The sequence below is a fragment of the Truncatella angustata genome (genome assembly GCF_020726525.1).
Source record: "Truncatella angustata strain MPI-SDFR-AT-0073 chromosome Unknown BKA67scaffold_4, whole genome shotgun sequence".
In the NCBI taxonomy this organism is placed as follows: Eukaryota; Fungi; Ascomycota; class Sordariomycetes; order Amphisphaeriales; family Sporocadaceae; genus Truncatella; species Truncatella angustata.
Genome location: NW_025763384.1, coordinates 864,539 through 880,429, shown reverse-complemented (window position 1 = coordinate 880,429; position 15,891 = coordinate 864,539). Strand labels below are relative to the sequence as shown.

The following is a 15,891-nucleotide window of genomic DNA, read 5'->3' as shown; positions in this document are numbered from 1 at the left end:
ATCAGCCCCGGTGGCCTTTATAACTCTACTCTCTTTACTCTCAAGATTACTATCTCTATTTTTTAATTCACCCCTCTCAATACCATCAAAATGAAGTACTCTTTGATCCTCGCTGCTACCGGCCTTGTCGCCTCTGTCTCCGCTCACGGTGTTGTTACCAAGGTTGTCGGTGCCAACGGCGTTGAGATGCCCGGTCTGTCGGTCGCTGACGGCACTCCTCGTGACTGCTCCAGCAACGGCTGTGGGTCTCAGGCGGACACTTCCATCATTCGTGACAGCGATATCAGTAGTGGCAAGACTGGTCCTTTGGGCAAGACCCAGGGTAATGGTCCCGTTGACGCTGCTACCATGATCAACAGCTTCATGGGAGCTGGATCTGCTCCTACCAACAACGGCACTGGTACTGGTGTCGAGGATGACATTCCTGCTAACGTCGGTGGAAAAGCCACCAAAGCCACCAAGGCCAACAAGGTACGCAGTGCTAAGTTCCGCAGCCGACAGCTCCTTGGTGGTCTTCTCGGCGGCGGTGGTGGTGGTAGCAACGCCAAGGGTGTTAAGTCTACCACTCCCCAGGAGACCATGGTCAAAGCTACTGCTGGTATGGGTGCAACCATGGGTCTACCCACTGCCTCCGATGACGGTATGGTTGAGCTTCAGTTCCGCCAGATCAACCAGGATGGAGCTGGTCCTCTTGAGGCCATGGTCGATGGTACCTCGGGTGGTACCGATATGGCAGCCTTCAAGGAGGCCGACGTCATGCAAAATGTTCCCGGCTTAGTCGCTGGCATCTCGACCGCTACCAACACCGATTTCGCTGTCAAGGTTGCTATGCCCCAAGGCATGACCTGCGACGCCACTGTCGGTGATGCTCAGAACGTCTGCGTTGTCCGTGTCCGCAACAGCACCCCCGCGGGTCCCTTCGGTGGCTCCGCCGCTTTCACTCAGACCACTGCTGCCCGCAAGCGCGCCATCGCCTACCGCCTCAAGAAGCGTGCTGAGGAGGCTGCTGCCGCTGCTCACTAAGCGATTTTCTCTAGCTCGATAATGATGGGGAAGGCAAGCCACAAATGGTGCACTTCAAGGAACAGGTCAGGGTATAGGGAATAGGTTAACATGGGTGGGCCCGGCTGGGAATGGTATATTTAGAGAACTGGACAGGATTCCGGTGATCAGAAGAATTATAGGTTATTAGATATTGGATTGCTTGATGATCATATATGTATACGCACAATGGAAGCCTTCCAGTTGTATAAGTAGCTAATCAGGTTCACTAGGTAGCTTGGAGCAAATAATGGGAGCTTTCAGTACGTTCTTTGAACTTTACCTTCTCTTGGGGCTTCATGTGAAAAATGATACAATTCTTTGAATAAGCGACAAGTGAAAGTTTCTGGCCCATTTATGATGTCATATCTCTAATGATGGGTTAATATCACTGCATTCCGGAGCGTGCAGGAAAGCGGCACCGTCAACGGTCTACTCATGATTGTGTAAGTATCATGTGCGATCCGTCTCCGGACACTCCTGACTCTAGATTGTTCCGTTCATTTGATGTCAAAGCCAACCTCTATAGTGGGAGAGCTTCTGGATCCTGCCATAATAGCTGGTAAGCCCGCAACTTTTCTAAAAGCGCTCAACGATTGACCCCGCAACACAGCAATGGCAGCCGGGTGCGAAGTGGTCAGTGTCAAGCGCCACAGCAAAGACAGTTGGTCAAAGGGGTACAAAACAGACATTGAAGCAACCTACAAAAAGCCTGAATACTTCTTGATGGCTATGGACCATCTAGTTCTAACGATATGTTATGGAAGCTAAGTAAAAGTGTCAGCAGATAACACATTAACCGCCGCCATGCTGAAAGCTATAGAAGAGTTTGGAAGTCACAAGAAGATCCAGCCTTGGCTGTCAGACAATTTTTGGATCCGGCTGGCTCACGGTATACTTGAGGACGATTTGATGGGCGTCACTACTTTGTAGGGTCATGATACCGATCAAGTGTGTGTATTGATCCTCAGTAGAGTGTTGCTCAGTTGTGAAGTTCCTCAGCTATTCTGAGGGATTCCTGAAGGCTATCTATCAAGGGTGGACTGTGCACCTCAGGCATCTACCTAACTGGTGGCCCCAGGCAACCATCACGATTCAACTTCCTCGTTCTTCTTGGCCACCTTTCGTGACCTCAGCGACAAGCCTCCTGAGCCTGAGCAGTTGGTCTATGTTCTGGCAAAGCTACACGCAACATCTGTATCATGAGCAGGCAAATTCAGATTTCACGTCACCAGGTTCAACAGCATAGTGTCTTTGGTGAACGATTGGTACGATACTTGGGAGGAGTATTTGTCAACTTCGATCTGATATTGAAGAGATGCACAGCATTCGAGGCCATGATCCAAACCTCGACTACATCCCTGAGAATTTCTTTGGCTAAGTAATTTATAGGCTCCTGCAACTATTTTAAACAGTTGGCACGAGCATCAAACTTGTTCTGTGCTACGGCGACCTTTATCTCGGCAACGTGCAGGTCGATTAGGAGAACTAAAGAGTCATCTTGTTCGACTCTTGCTGCTGCTGCTGCTATGGCTATAATGAACATAAGTGACTAAATCTTGAATTAGTTGCAATAAGTTAACTTTATAATTAATTCATACGAAATCCACGGTATTAATTCACAGGCGCACATGGATTGTTTGTATTCTCATCATCATCGTTAGGGCGAAGAAATAGATGCGGAGACTTATCGAGAAGCATTCATTTGGATTCGAAGGTTTCTGCAAGCGCAATAAAACTTGAGCATCGAGATTATGCTATCAAATATGATCAAGTATCATCATCTAGTGTAAAGTACCACAGTACAGCAGAAATGATCAGTCCAAGATGCCACTTTCCTCATAGCAATTTCGGGTACCAGTTACCTCACGATTAGAAGGCTTAATAATTAGAAATACCGCACTAGGGTAACTGGCCGCTGAAGTTGAAAGGGCAAAAGAAAAAAAAGGGGGGGGGAGGGGGGAGAGAGGACCTTCTGACTCATGCCTATCCGGATCTCGTTGAAACTCAATAGCCTGGTCCACTATATTGCAACGGGAATCGACGAGATTAATATATTTGCATTTACTCAACTACCACCTGGCTCCCTGAAAATACGGGATGAGACTAACTAGCGTCAGATTTACACTACATACTGCAGCGGCTAAGGAATGGACGCAGTATGGACAACTGGTGTGGATTCGAAGATTGAGAAAGCCGCAGAAAAAATCAGGACGGCATTTTTGTAACATTTATCTCTTATTATCTTATATAGTCCTCATGCCTTTGCGCGAAACACACTTCTATGGCCGGTGCTAGAACTTTATTTGGCCAAACAACTGTATGGTAGGATAACGACTTAAGATTAGTTTGCTTCAGAGCCCTGAGCACCACATTTTTTTGAGCAGTAGTAATTCATCTGGTGCCAAAATGATTAGTACGTGCAGCATAAATATCCGGTATGTAGTTTACCTCGTCGCCACCGATGTGCCAACCAGCCGAGTTACAGCCAATGCCGTCCTATGCTAAGATTAGAATTGCCAGAAGAAGTATTTAGTGTCATCCAACATACAAAAGTGCAGTCAGGGCAGATATCCCACTGATTATTGCCAGTGTCGCGGTTCCGGTAGTAATCACAGGCGCACTTGGTCGCATCTGGGAGGATTTCGTAGTTCTTGGCCCAGTTATAGCTAACACTCCATCCAGTTCCACCGACTGGCGCTTCGACTCTGTTTGTCACGCAAACTGCTACGTTATGGAGATCTGCAAGAGCACTTGGTAGATATCAGCAACTGGAGTGAGCGAATCATGTAGAGTTAGGAACAATTTACCATGGAATCGCTAATACCACCATGGCCAGGTTCTGGATCAGGCTTCTCTGGGCGCGCATTTTGTATGGACTTGCAAGAGAAGTTGCCGCTATCCCAATCGGTGGTCGTTGAGTATATAGATGAATAAGGTAAAGAGGATGTATGGCAGGCTGCACTCTTATTCGAGGGTGAGATGAGTAAATGGCAGGAAATGCAGTGTTTCTAGTGGCTACTTGCATCAAGAAGTTGGGACATTTGGATAAAGAGATGGGTTTATATTTCTCATGCGACTGCTACTACACTACACCAATCTGGCGATCCCGTAATAATTGCAAGCATTGCTACTTTACATTGGACTCACCCAAAAGGGAGCCAAGAACACTTTTCCGCTCATCTCGCATCAATTCGCCTAATTTGGCTCCTACAGGACTCTCAATACGAAATCCGAAGCTGCACTCGCGACGATCTATTCTATAGAGCTGTACTGTCGAGAGCCTCATTACGGGGCTTAGTCCTTGGCAGTCTGATGCTATACATGAGTCGCACAATCGATAGCCGTGACGGCAGGGCTTAGCGCCCGGGACTCGCTTGATAATGAGCAGTGGCAGTGCAGGTCACCCCATGTAATGGACTGTTCCCCTGACTCGTGAACAAAGCATAATCATCGTCGGTAACCTAATCCTGCTTAGTCGTACGGGACGGCATAAGCTTATTTCACTGAAGACGGCAGATATGCATAAACCAAGTCCTATTCTGGTAGATTATCAAGAACATCACAATAGGCCGCAGGGCTCCACCTATATAGTGAGGTTGATAATACCTCATTTAGTGGTACGGTAAGAAGAACGACGCATTCCCCACATTGCCAGATATCCTCGAGATCCGTACATGATACGAGTCTCGTCATATTTTTGGAAAGAAGTTCTTGATGTGGAATCGCGATGCAATTACTCTGGGCTGAAACCGACGAAAGGGCCTTGGGCGCTGAGTATATAATCTTGAGTAGTCTCCAAAACATCAGGCAAACTCGACACGCCTCGCATCCGCTTCCAGACTATGTTTCACCATTCGTCCAAGATGAAAACGTCTACCTTGATTCCTCTTTTTCTGACAAACGCCTTTGCTGGTGCATTGTCGATTGGTAGAACCGACCTGGTTGACCATGGTCTCAACACAGCACTCCTACCGGGAGAATTTATCCTAGCGAATGGAGAACATCGTACGTCACATCATCCTTCATAGCCATGATCGATTTGAAAGACATTTGCGCTAACTGCATCGCCTAAAGTCGAGGTTGTCGATGAGAGCCGACTTCAAGAGTTCTTGAAGATCGAAGGTATTCTTGCTGAACCTCCAGCTTGGGACGAATCCTGGCTCAATTTTACCTATGTCGATGACATTAATTCGAGATCGTCTGAGATCTCAGCTCGTCAGGCCTCCTGTTCCGGCACTACATCTTATGTCACCGACAAGACAGATAGATTTGTTGATTGGGACGTCCAGATGTCACCTGTCGTGCTCGGAGCCGGAAGCGGTGTCGATGTCTCCGTTTCTTCTGGCTGGAGCATCGCCAACTCAGTCAGCGTATCTGCTGGTCTCGACATCAAGGTCGTCAAGGACAGATTGGGCGGCACCTTTGGGGTGGACTTCTCCCGTACCTGGACTTCTACAACATCTCTGCAGTACAAGACCACCATCAAGGATGGCGATGCTGGGACATGGATCACTCGGCCCTGGACTAATCGCAGATATGGTCGAACTTTTCGGGGGTGCCCCGGTTCTTTGACACAGACCGGAACGTGGATAGCAGATTCGCATGAGGATGGAAGCTATGATAATGCAAAGTGGGTGTCGGGGTTTATCACTGCTTGTATTAAACCCGCCCCCACAAGTGGTCAACTTACCCGTTGCCATGGCGGGGGAGTATTCAAATAATTGGTGGTGGTGCCTTGACTTCGTGTTCAAGTGGGGATTCATTTTCTAATTGTCCTCGCGGAGATGATTGTTTCTTATTGATAGGAAAGTGTTCCGGCTTTCTGATTATTTTCGACTATTATCGCTCGAACCGATGAAATATAGAAACTTTAAGAACTCCCGATCAGCCCTTTCTCGAATACTTGATTATTTCCCTCTCAATGATTGACAGGCTGTCCAGGTCCTCGTTCTCTTGCTTTAGCCTCAGAGCTTTACGCTTGTACTTGGGCTCTCCAAAAATCTTATCAACAGCACCAGCGATCTGCTCAGCTGTTGGGGTTTGAGTTTTGAGGTTAATGGCAAAACCGGCGTACTCTGCTCTTGCTGTCACCTCTACTTTGTCCTCTGAGATGCCAGCTACAACCATAGGCACGCCATTGATGACACTATGGGTCATCCCACCGTAACCGCCATTGCTGACGAAGACATCCGCGTACTCGAGGGCAGCGTCATAAGGAAGGAAATCGACCACGCGGACGTTGGGAGAAATCTCCAGGTCGGCAGGCAGGGTTGCGTCCTTGACACCTAAGATGGCTATAACGATAACGTTCGATTTTTGACCGAGCGCCTTGATGGCGGGAATAATCAGATCAGTGTAATCGATAGAGGCGGTACCCTGGGCCACCGGGATAACCTTCTTCCTGTGTGGGGAGTCTATAGGGAGCGCGGCATTCTCGGTGATTTCGGACCACCACGATGGGTATTTGTAGTTGGGAGCAATGCCTCTCTTAGGTAATGCACCAGCATAACGAACCGACGGATGGAGGTCTGACCGAGGATATTCAAGACTTGGGCTGCACATCTGGAAACACGTGTCATACGACTCGGCCCAGGCATCGAACATGAACTGTTTGGGTACACTTGTGCAGCCAACATCCTTGAGAATTTGGTGGAAATGTTCGTTGATAGATGCAAACGGCCCTTGGTAGTACATCAGCTGGTTCAGTAGCCTGTTCCTGGCCCGGCCAGACTCAGTCGAGTCCGGAGGAAGACCAGGCCCGAATGGTGCAATGTCATCACTGGACGATAGGAGAGGGACGACATTGATGTTGATGACCTTTGGAAACGTATCGTAACCCTTGGGCAACGGTGCACCATACATAAAGCTGATCGCCGCAAATGACACTGTTTCCGCGACAATGACGACGTCGCGATCTGCATCTCGCTCGCGGACCATCTCCAATAGTGAACGGAAGTTGGCTGCCCGCGGAGCCAGGTTAGGTAGAAAAATACTCTCCATATCGTAGATGAGTCTTTCAATTCCGACTGGGACAGCGTCTCTGCTTTCAATGGTACCCGGTGGGAAGAAAGATGATGTCTCATAGTATTCGGCGCCCACCTTCTCCGCGTTTTCCTTCTGGTCTGGCGCCGTCATGAATATGACCTCAAACCCGCGTTTGATCATCTCCCGAGCAATATGGAACATCGGCGCTGAGTGGCCCATGATGGGTCCTGCAGACATAACCAGCAGCGGCTTCCTTGTGTCTTTCGTCATGTTGGGTAGCCCGTTGACTTGACCGCTGTGGTTGATCGTCATGTTGGATCGTATGATTTGTTGCTGTATATAGCAACGGTGATTTATATAGCTGCAACTGTGATGGATATAGCAATCGTGATGTTTGATGACAGCCTTTTGAGACCACTGGAGTGATCCTACTTTATATACTTTCTTTTTCGAGCAGGCCCTTGTTAGTTTCAAAGCTATATTTATAGAGCCTGTCCAGCTGCACAGGAACTCGGCCGGCGGGTTAGCGGCCGCTAGAATCATCCACAGTAGGTGCTATAAAAAATCCTACGGCTAGCAGCTGGGACTAGACTAGGTTTAGCATTTTGGCCGCCGTGGGTGTCAATACCCATATTCGCAAAGTCTCTGTTGGACACAGACCGGACGTTGTGCATCCACACTGACAGCCCACAGGTAGAAGCAAGAAGCCGAAGCCGTTTTGTTTTGTGGGCGCACTGCATCATGAGATGGTGTGTTATGGAAGGGTCTGCATAAGCTAAGCAATGCATCATCGCTCAGCGCCAAACGTCCTATCGAGCACCAGTAGTCGTGTAGTTTTTTTAGAAAGACGTTTGTGGATGGTGGACACGCCGGAAACGTGCATACATATATGTAACCTAACCTAGTACTAAAGCTTGGCCCCCAAAGCTGCGGCTCTAGCACTACATATTACTTAGCTGTTGCCTCAACTAGTTCGTCCCCCCAATGCTATCTTGGCCTGTTGCGATGGGAGGGTGCTCCCCACCTCTAGTCCTCCGAGTAGGGAGCCTGCATTCTCCTCGCGTCGCAGCCCCTCGCCAGTTCACTGCGCCATTTTGCTCAGAATAAGTGAAACACAAATCGTAGCTTAGTGTACCATGTACGCCTTATAAGGGCGACACAATATATAAAAAGAAAGGACTTTGAAGAGAAGGTAGTTACGACGATAGCCAGGATAATAATCACGGTGACTTAGCTATGATGATAGCCTTACATAGTGTGTAGATAAAGAACGCTAGCCTAAAATAGATTAGAGTTCTCATCGACCAGCAATGATTGTCAGCCCTGCTACAACTCGATCACCCTCCCAGCCTCCTACTAGGTTAGTTATGTACACGTCCGGTATGCTGATCCTGCAGCTGCACGGGCTAAGCTATAACCGTAGGATCAACCCGGAAAGCTGACAGCCTTTCTGTTTCTTCACTCGGTTACACATCGATATAGAGCCCCTTCACATTCGGTGAGCGGCTTTTCGTATTCTGTTCCAGTGGCATGCGCGAGACTTTCTGCAAACCGTTCACAAGGCTGCAATACATGCAGGGGCCATTGAACCAGGAGCCCGGTATAAACATATTCAAGGGTAGAATGCGGCCGCTTCCCACTTCCTCGTCTCTTGATTGGTTTTAAACGGGTTCGGCTTTCAAGCAGGCTCCAGGTGGCCATGCAGAAAATGGTTATCAATAAAATGATCAGAAAGAAGCATGCAAGCCTACGTGACACGTTGTCTCAACCTATGAGCTGTAAAGCTGTACAGGTCACTGACGTTAAATATATCCTAACTAGCTTTTGTCTTGACTTCATGTTGGCTAGCAAGTGGTCTGAAATGCGTAGCCTGCATGGATCCACGTACAAGATTTTGAGGATGGATGCCCATTTATTATGTAGTCTAGTACACTGTATGCAATGCTCAATCTCCACGAGACATGGAATCGATGTCGAAATAGCGGGTGTTACTAATGATACCAACAACGTTGAGCTGGACATGGACCAGCATTATTCCTGGATGACGAACGTTTGAGTTCCATCGTTCGTACACGAACCTGAGTCCAGGAAGCGACCATTTCCAGGCTCAAGACACGTGGCATTTGCCGCGTCCAATGGTGCGAGAACCAAGCTACTGCCGCCAGTGTAGGGAAACACTTGCCCGGTATTCGTTTCTCCCTCTGTTCAAATAGTAATTAGCGACTTTCGATTGCTGATTGGAACATCGACATGAAAACCTACCTCCAGCGGCACGACCACCACACGAAAAGATCGTTACAGTGTCTCCATCTCCACGCCGTCCGTCATGGCTGATGCAGCCATTTGTCTACAGCTGGAATTAGAAGTGGGCGCGTTGAGCTTGAAAGCATAATGACGTACCAAGCTGCTGACTACCAAAGCAGTATTTTGAATGTTGTTGTGTTTGCCGGCAGTAATGATATCAAACTTTTCATTGGGCGTCCCAGCACAGTCGACCAGGGAAACCGGTATTAAATTCTCTCTAAAGTCCCCTCCAGTGGGATCAACGAACAAACATTGTCCATTCGGTGCCCGAATGGACACCGATGTGAAGGCTCTGGTAGCCGCGTCGTCTCGCTGATGGGACTCGGCGACTGCAGATGGCACCAATGTACCACCAGCCCGGGACACAGGAACGGCATCGGTAGGATTGGCGATTGCACCGTCCGCGACGCTAGTCACAGATGGAGACACAGTTGCCGAGGTGATGCCTGTCGTCTGTGTAACGGATATGGTAGCGCTTCTGGTCGCAGTCGCAGTTGTTGGTGCTGCGCCTCCGGTGCTTGGTAACGAATCATCGCCGAATGTGAAGGTTTGAGTTGTGTCACCGTCGGTACAAGTAGAAGTATCAAGCAGGTCACCCTTCACGGTGAAACATAAATCGGCTTGGTTCTTAGGAGAAAACGACAGGGGCCCGGAGCCTCCGTTGAAAGTGAACAGTTGCGAGTCGGTTACTTCGCCACCTAAGATAGCATTCAGTCCAAGTGCTTCTTGACTGATACGGATCTTAATTACTCACCACCGTCAGCTCGTCCTCCGCAAGAGAACAGGAGAACCTGATTTCCAGCGGCTCGTCGTGGATCAAAGTTGAAGCATGCTTGAGTCTTGACTGTTATCAGCATGGGACATCAGATTGTAGAGTCAAGCTACGTACCAGAGTGTTGACGACCAACATCGAGCCTGCTACATTGTTGTGCTTCCCGCTAGTCAGGACGTCCCATCCCTGGCCGTCAGTCGTTCCACAGCCCGCGACCTGGATAGGCGTCAAGTTTGCACGGAAGTCTCCTGAAAGCTCATCTACAAATAGGCATCTCCCATCAGATGTCTTTACCCAAGTTAGCTATCTCCATCCAAAACAACATGAGAAACTCACTTTGATTTGAGTGTTGGAAAAAGCCCTGGTTGCCGCGTTGTCGCGTTCCTGTGCCTCTTCAAACGCAGCTTGGTCAAGTTGGGTGACAGCCCTCTCACTTAGAATTGGACTGGCCACTGACAAAGCCACAAACGTCGCAAATACGGCTGGAGTGGTTGAGTGCATGGCTACAAAGGTAAATTTAAGCTGAGACTAGAGACACATGTGACCAGTGATTATTTGATGAACCCTGAATCCGGGCTTTTCTTAAAAAAGAGCGTACTTGGAAGAAACGAAGTCTGCACTGCAGCTAATGAAATTGAATCGAAGACAAACACCACAAGCCCAACTTTCGAGATCTCAGGCAAACGCATCACGAATATAAGGAGTGGTGAATGGGGATAATATACTCGTCTAAGAAAGGAGGCACACTTAACTCTGGTGCATCCTGCGAGCGCTTATTCAAGTATGAGGCTGAAGCATAGGATCCAGGAGGCGCACCTTGATGAAATAAAATGTTTCCAGTGAGGTTTCACCCCTGCTGCGCATAGTAGTAGAGCATCTCCCTGGGGTCATTTGTTTCGATTTATTTTTTTGGCTTTAAGCTTATTTGAACAACTGACTGTGCCCTATGGTCATTGCGAGTTGAATCCCTGGCGCTGGCCAAAGATCAGACCAGTCACTCGGGACGATGAAACAGAACGTGTCGCGCGAGGGAGGATTTGCACAAGAATTTGGGGTTGCATTTGCCCTGATGCGACTGATTGTGGGGCAGGCAATTGACAGGTGAGAAAGGCCAATCCTTTGGCGCTGCGAGAGCTCTGGCTCGAAATCAAGCTTAAAATATGATTTGTCAAATTGATTCGATACAAGAGGTTACAGAAGTGCGGAATGCATGCCATCACATGTCTGTAAAAGCACTGTTGATTGTGGTGTCTGTCGCATGGCCTCGAAGAACACCATCATGGCCGCGCTGTATCTGCAAGCATCTGCTTAAACCTCCAGCTGACTGAAGGTGTAATTTCTGAAATATCTTGATCCAGAGCTGGGGTTCTAGGTCTTAACAATTATTCTTTAGAACTTCGGTGTTGAAACTCAACTACGGGGTATACTCTCACGTATTTTACCCCCTTTTTATTTTTTATTTTTTAGGTTAGGGGTGGGCGGCTCTTTTCCCCTCACAAATTTCTACTCTTTTCTTAGTGACCTAGATGGCTATGCCGGCCAGCAGGACCAATTGTAGAATATACGGTCTCTATTGGTACTTCACTCGCATTGGTAATTGGCCACGTTGTGCTTTCCAATTAAGACAGCCTCCACAGTATTACCATCGCCGTGCCGTGTGTGGCCCTTGTACAGCATGACTGACATGTTGACAAATGCTCTCGGGTGTTTGCTAAGTGACATGACTTCTTGCGGGGGGGGGGGGGGGGGGGGGGGGGGGGGGGTTTCAATTTTCTTTTTCATGCATACCAATCGAACTTCGATTTTACGATGTAACAATATCCAACAGACATGGGTCGTGGCTGACAGCTGCATTTTGGAATCAAGAGTCATTTCTGGTGGTCCGGTAATTACAGATCATTATATTTCAATTGAATTTCGTGGTATCATAACAGAATAGAGAACATAATTTTCGTTACATAGCAACAACCTTCGAGGAAGCTCGCCACGCCAATAATGTGCTTAGTATGCAATCTGCGAGTTCAGACCAGCTGTCTCACGATCGAAGTTTTTGTGGCTTGCAATTTGGAACCAGAACTTCTCCAAGAACTTAGTTCCCTCCTTAGCAATAGTGACCTTCTCTGTGAAGTGGTCCGACGAGACTTTGCTGATAGTAACAACACCATATGATTCGATAGCCTCTTCAGTCTGGGACACTGTGATCTCCGGGAGACCGAAAGCAAGCTTGAAAAGCTCGACCGCCTCACCAGTTCCACCAATCGCCTTCAAGTGACCAAAAGCCTCGCGCAGCCAGTGTAACGTACGGCCGCTCTTCGACAAAGTCTTGATCGACTCAGCACCGCCCGGAACGAAAATTGCATCAAACATAGTTGAACGCTGGCCTTCGAAGTGATGGTCAGCAAATACACCGTTGCCCTTCTTCTTCTCAGCACCAGCCGGGAAGATCTCAGCTCTTCGGGGTCCAATCGTCCATGGCACAGCACTGGATGCAAGCAAGGCAGCCTTGACTCCGTTGTAGGCAATAGAATCGTAGCCGTCCGCGATGAGGATTGCTACTCTTCGGCTGGCAATAGTGGGCACCTTGGGGGGGAACTCAGTCTGGCTGAGCTTGGGAGCCCTGTTGCCATGGTTGGGTCTTGACGCCTTTTCGGGAATAGGACCGCCCACCATTTCAGCGACCTGTTGAGCGAGATCCAGATCAATATCCGCCAAGCGAGTAGACATGCGCTCGTACACAATTGGATCGTCGCAGTGGTCCAACTCGAAGGCAAATGCGTCAATCAGATGGCTTCTCTCGGGGGCCGACAAACTGTTCAGGAACAGCTGCGCTTGGTTGAAATGCTCCCTGAACTTCTTGCCCTGGGTTCGCTGCTTGATTCCAACAACCTTCTCGGGATATTCAGGATACGCCCCCTCCTCCGGCTTGGCAGGAGGGTTCACTCCGAAGCGGTTGGGCCAGTAGTTAACCGTCCCCTTGGTGATGCGGTGTCTACCTTGTCCATCACGGTTGAAGTTCATGTAAGGACATACAGGGCGGTTGATAGGCAGCTCTTGCCAGTTGATACCAAGACGAGAAAGTTGTGTGTCGAAGTAACTGAAGCTGCGACCCTGCAACAAGGGATCGTCCGAGTGGGCAATACCAGGGATCATGTGTGCTGTACAGAAAGCAACCTGCTCAGTCTGAGTGAAATATTCATCGACATTTCGATTAAGCTCGAGTTCACCAATATAGCGAACGGGAATCTGATCTTCAGGCCAAACCTTGGTAGCATCAAGAATATCGAAGTCAAAGTCGTGTTCCTTGGACTCGGGAATAACTTGAATACCAAAGTCCCACTTGGGGTAGGCGCCACTGTCTATGGCCTCTCCAAGATCCTTTCGGTGGAAGTCGGGGTCCTGGCCAGCCAGCTTGAGAGCCTCATCCCACACAAAAGAATGAACTCCGAGATGAGGAGTCCAGACAAACTTGCAGAAATGACGCTCGCCATTCTTGTTGATCAGTATAAAAGTGTTTACACCAAATCCTTGCATCATACGGTATGAACGAGGAATGGCACGATCAGACATGGCCCACATAAACATATGAGTAGCCTAGATAACTTAGCACGAGTTCAACGAAGAAAGATCACATTTTTAGCATACCTCGGTGTGAAGGTTGACGAAATCCCAGAAGTTGTTATGCGCTGACTGAGCTTGAGGCACCTCGTTGTGGGGCTCAGGCTTGACTGCATGAACAAAGTCAGGGAACTTTATAGCATCTTGGATAAAGAAAACCTGATAGTTGTTAGTAAGCTGTACGAGTACGCGTATTGGGTGCGCCATGAGCGATTTCATACTTACTGGAATGTTGTTTCCAACAATATCCCAGTTGCCCTCCTGAGTGTAGAACTTGACTGCAAACCCGCGAACATCACGAACAGTATCAGCGCTACCACGGCTGCCTTGGACTGTGGAGAATCGGACAAATACAGGTGTCTCGCGCGATGTGTCGTTGAGAACGGGTGCCAGAGTGACATCCTCTGCACTCTCCTTTAAGCGGAAGGTACCGAACGCGGCAGTGCCTCGGGCGTGAACAACACGTTCGGGAATGCGCTCGTGGTCGAATCGGTGAATCTTTTCTCTGGCATGATTGTCCTCGAGCAGCGATGGGCCGCTGGTCTCCCCATTGGAAGCCTTCAACCAGTCGTCGGTGTTGCCCTGCTTGACACCGTAATCTGTAGTGATGCGAGTGTCCTTGGTGTGCTCAACAGTGTCCTGCTGGAGCTGAGTGGACTTGGCAGTCCGTTCACCAGCGACGGACTCCTCCACTTTCTTGACTGTGCTCGAAACGAGATTCGAAGCCATCGTGAGGTTCGTATGGACTTTACTGGTCCTGAACTCTTTGTTGCTTCACAAGAAGGTTAAGGCAGAGGTAGTTGGTGAAGTCAAGAGACACAACTGGACAAGGCATTTAGCGGTTGAGAAGCATGCTCCCTTTAAGAACTAACATTGAGAGACGAGCTTGTTAACCTATCACTGCTGCGACATGTGTAATTGGAGGCTAAACTGAACGCAGTGCGCGCGTACTCATGATGTCAGAATAGCATCAGAATAGCTGCAGCTGCTGGGCCCCGCAGGACAATGGATTGAGGCATGTCTTAATCCCTGCAACCTGGTTTTTCGAACACCAGCTTGTGGATCAAGCAAGTGCTCATAGGCTGAACCTTCCAATTCTTCTTTATTTTTTTTCGTGATTATGCTAGGATTCAGGGCTATGATGATGCGTACATTTCTGATCATGTTGCGAATTCACATAGGGCCAGGGCCATATATTTGCCCCACTATAGACCTCCATTACCCCTGGTAGCTACTGTAGCTGGCTTCTGTACTGTAGCTAGAACGCAGATTAGTTAGAGCCGCAATTACCTATGCATTCTTGGCATGTCTCAAACTGTACTGGCGCAAGCGGCGGGGACTGGGTATTAGGTTCATGTACCGAAACATTGCCAATCAGAAGAAGGAGGTTTGATAAACTGATAGGTGCAGCTTTCCCACTTGTGCTAGCTCGGCAGCTCGACACATGCAGAAACGGCTTTCCATTGCGTTGTATGTGTGTACCTAGAAAGCTAGGATGTACGGATTAGTGGGGGAATGCGCTTGAAAACAACCCCAATCTCGATCACCCGGTGACGCATATTCTATGTAATATTGTAATATTTGGGGAGTGGACGCCGGATTCGATCCTTATTTTGAGTTGCATGTGGAATCAATCATTGGAGACATTGATTCTCGTTACGCCTTAATTGGCTACCCCGGATTTCAAGCTGGCATTTCTCCGCTGAGAATAGTTGACTCTCAACAGCAGTGAACAAAAGCCCCCACAAATTCCGAAAAAGAATATGTCTCGGCTAACCATGCCAATAGTTCCTTCGACTTGATTAATACAGTTACTAGGATCTGCCGGAGCATACAGTCCGATACGGTCATATCGGTGGGACATTTAATGGGTCCATCATAAATGTCTCCAGACTTGCATCCTACTATGGTAAGGTCGAAGCGGGGAGGAAGAATGTACTCATCCCAACTCTGGGCACTCTTCTTTTTCCACACGATGACACAATAATACAGCAAACCGAAAACTTTTAAGCAGATGCCTTGTTGTGCTTCCAACTCAAGTAATGCACTGTTGCCATTGTCAATTCGAATGATGTATTGTTTCCTTCTTAACAACCAAGCTGGACATGTCAATTAGAGACAAACCTAGATCTTCCTATTAGTCATAGCTGATACTTTACTTAGAATGCCGC

At 48.4% G+C, this 15,891-nt stretch overlaps 6 protein-coding genes across 6 annotated transcripts; 2 read left to right on the top strand and 4 right to left on the bottom strand.

Annotated features, from left to right (window-relative positions):
• Positions 1-90: 90 nt before the first annotated feature.
• Positions 91-1,023, top strand: BKA67DRAFT_535311 (uncharacterized protein; the record flags this gene model as incomplete). Its single annotated transcript, XM_046099998.1, has 1 exon — positions 91-1,023. One exon carries the CDS (start codon positions 91-93, stop codon positions 1,021-1,023), a length of 933 nt encoding a protein of 310 aa, XP_045958234.1.
• A 2,251-nt stretch (positions 1,024-3,274) lies between these two features.
• Positions 3,275-4,056, bottom strand: BKA67DRAFT_691063 (uncharacterized protein). The gene is made up of 4 exons (XM_046109161.1): positions 3,852-4,056; positions 3,593-3,794; positions 3,493-3,540; positions 3,275-3,439 (listed from the first exon to the last, which is right to left on the bottom strand). The coding sequence occupies exons 1-4, from the start codon at positions 3,908-3,910 to the stop codon at positions 3,386-3,388; spliced, it is 363 nt and encodes a 120-aa protein (XP_045958233.1). The 5' UTR covers positions 3,911-4,056; the 3' UTR covers positions 3,275-3,385.
• An 830-nt stretch (positions 4,057-4,886) lies between these two features.
• Positions 4,887-5,765, top strand: BKA67DRAFT_658301 (uncharacterized protein; the record flags this gene model as incomplete). Its single annotated transcript, XM_046107259.1, has 2 exons — positions 4,887-5,049; positions 5,119-5,765. 2 exons carry the CDS (start codon positions 4,887-4,889, stop codon positions 5,763-5,765), a joined length of 810 nt encoding a protein of 269 aa, XP_045958232.1.
• Positions 5,766-5,928: 163 nt separating this feature from the next.
• On the bottom strand, positions 5,929-7,341 carry BKA67DRAFT_535308 (uncharacterized protein; the record flags this gene model as incomplete). Its single annotated transcript, XM_046099997.1, has 1 exon — positions 5,929-7,341. One exon carries the CDS (start codon positions 7,339-7,341, stop codon positions 5,929-5,931), a length of 1,413 nt encoding a protein of 470 aa, XP_045958231.1.
• A 1,719-nt stretch (positions 7,342-9,060) lies between these two features.
• On the bottom strand, positions 9,061-10,606 carry BKA67DRAFT_592309 (uncharacterized protein; the record flags this gene model as incomplete). Its single annotated transcript, XM_046104826.1, has 6 exons — positions 9,061-9,230; positions 9,292-9,376; positions 9,430-10,031; positions 10,088-10,172; positions 10,223-10,393; positions 10,442-10,606. The coding sequence occupies 6 exons, from the start codon at positions 10,604-10,606 to the stop codon at positions 9,061-9,063; spliced, it is 1,278 nt and encodes a 425-aa protein (XP_045958230.1).
• Positions 10,607-11,994: 1,388 nt separating this feature from the next.
• BKA67DRAFT_563747 (catalase) lies at positions 11,995-14,607 on the bottom strand. The gene is made up of 3 exons (XM_046102681.1): positions 13,946-14,607; positions 13,748-13,879; positions 11,995-13,696 (listed from the first exon to the last, which is right to left on the bottom strand). Exons 1-3 carry the CDS (start codon positions 14,447-14,449, stop codon positions 12,107-12,109), a joined length of 2,226 nt encoding a protein of 741 aa, XP_045958229.1. The 5' UTR covers positions 14,450-14,607; the 3' UTR covers positions 11,995-12,106.
• Between the last annotated feature and the right edge of the window lie 1,284 nt (positions 14,608-15,891).

Bases quoted from the DNA above. Each gene is read 5' to 3' on its own strand.
- BKA67DRAFT_691063 (XM_046109161.1), bottom strand. From the start codon at position 3,910: ATGCGCGCCCAGAGAAGCCTGATCCAGAACCTGGCCATGGTGGTATTA. The intron at 3,795-3,851 runs GTAAATTGTTCC...ATATCTACCAAG, and splicing joins GTGGTATTAGCGATTCCATG to TGCTCTTGCAGATCTCCATA. The intron at 3,541-3,592 runs GTATGTTGGATG...ATCTTAGCATAG, and splicing joins TCTGCCCTGACTGCACTTTT to GACGGCATTGGCTGTAACTC.
- BKA67DRAFT_563747 (XM_046102681.1), bottom strand. From the start codon at position 14,449: ATGGCTTCGAATCTCGTTTCGAGCACAGTCAAGAAAGTGGAGGAGTCC. The intron at 13,880-13,945 runs GTAAGTATGAAA...AACAACTATCAG, and splicing joins TTGTTGGAAACAACATTCCA to GTTTTCTTTATCCAAGATGC. The intron at 13,697-13,747 runs GTATGCTAAAAA...TAAGTTATCTAG, and splicing joins TCGTCAACCTTCACACCGAG to GCTACTCATATGTTTATGTG.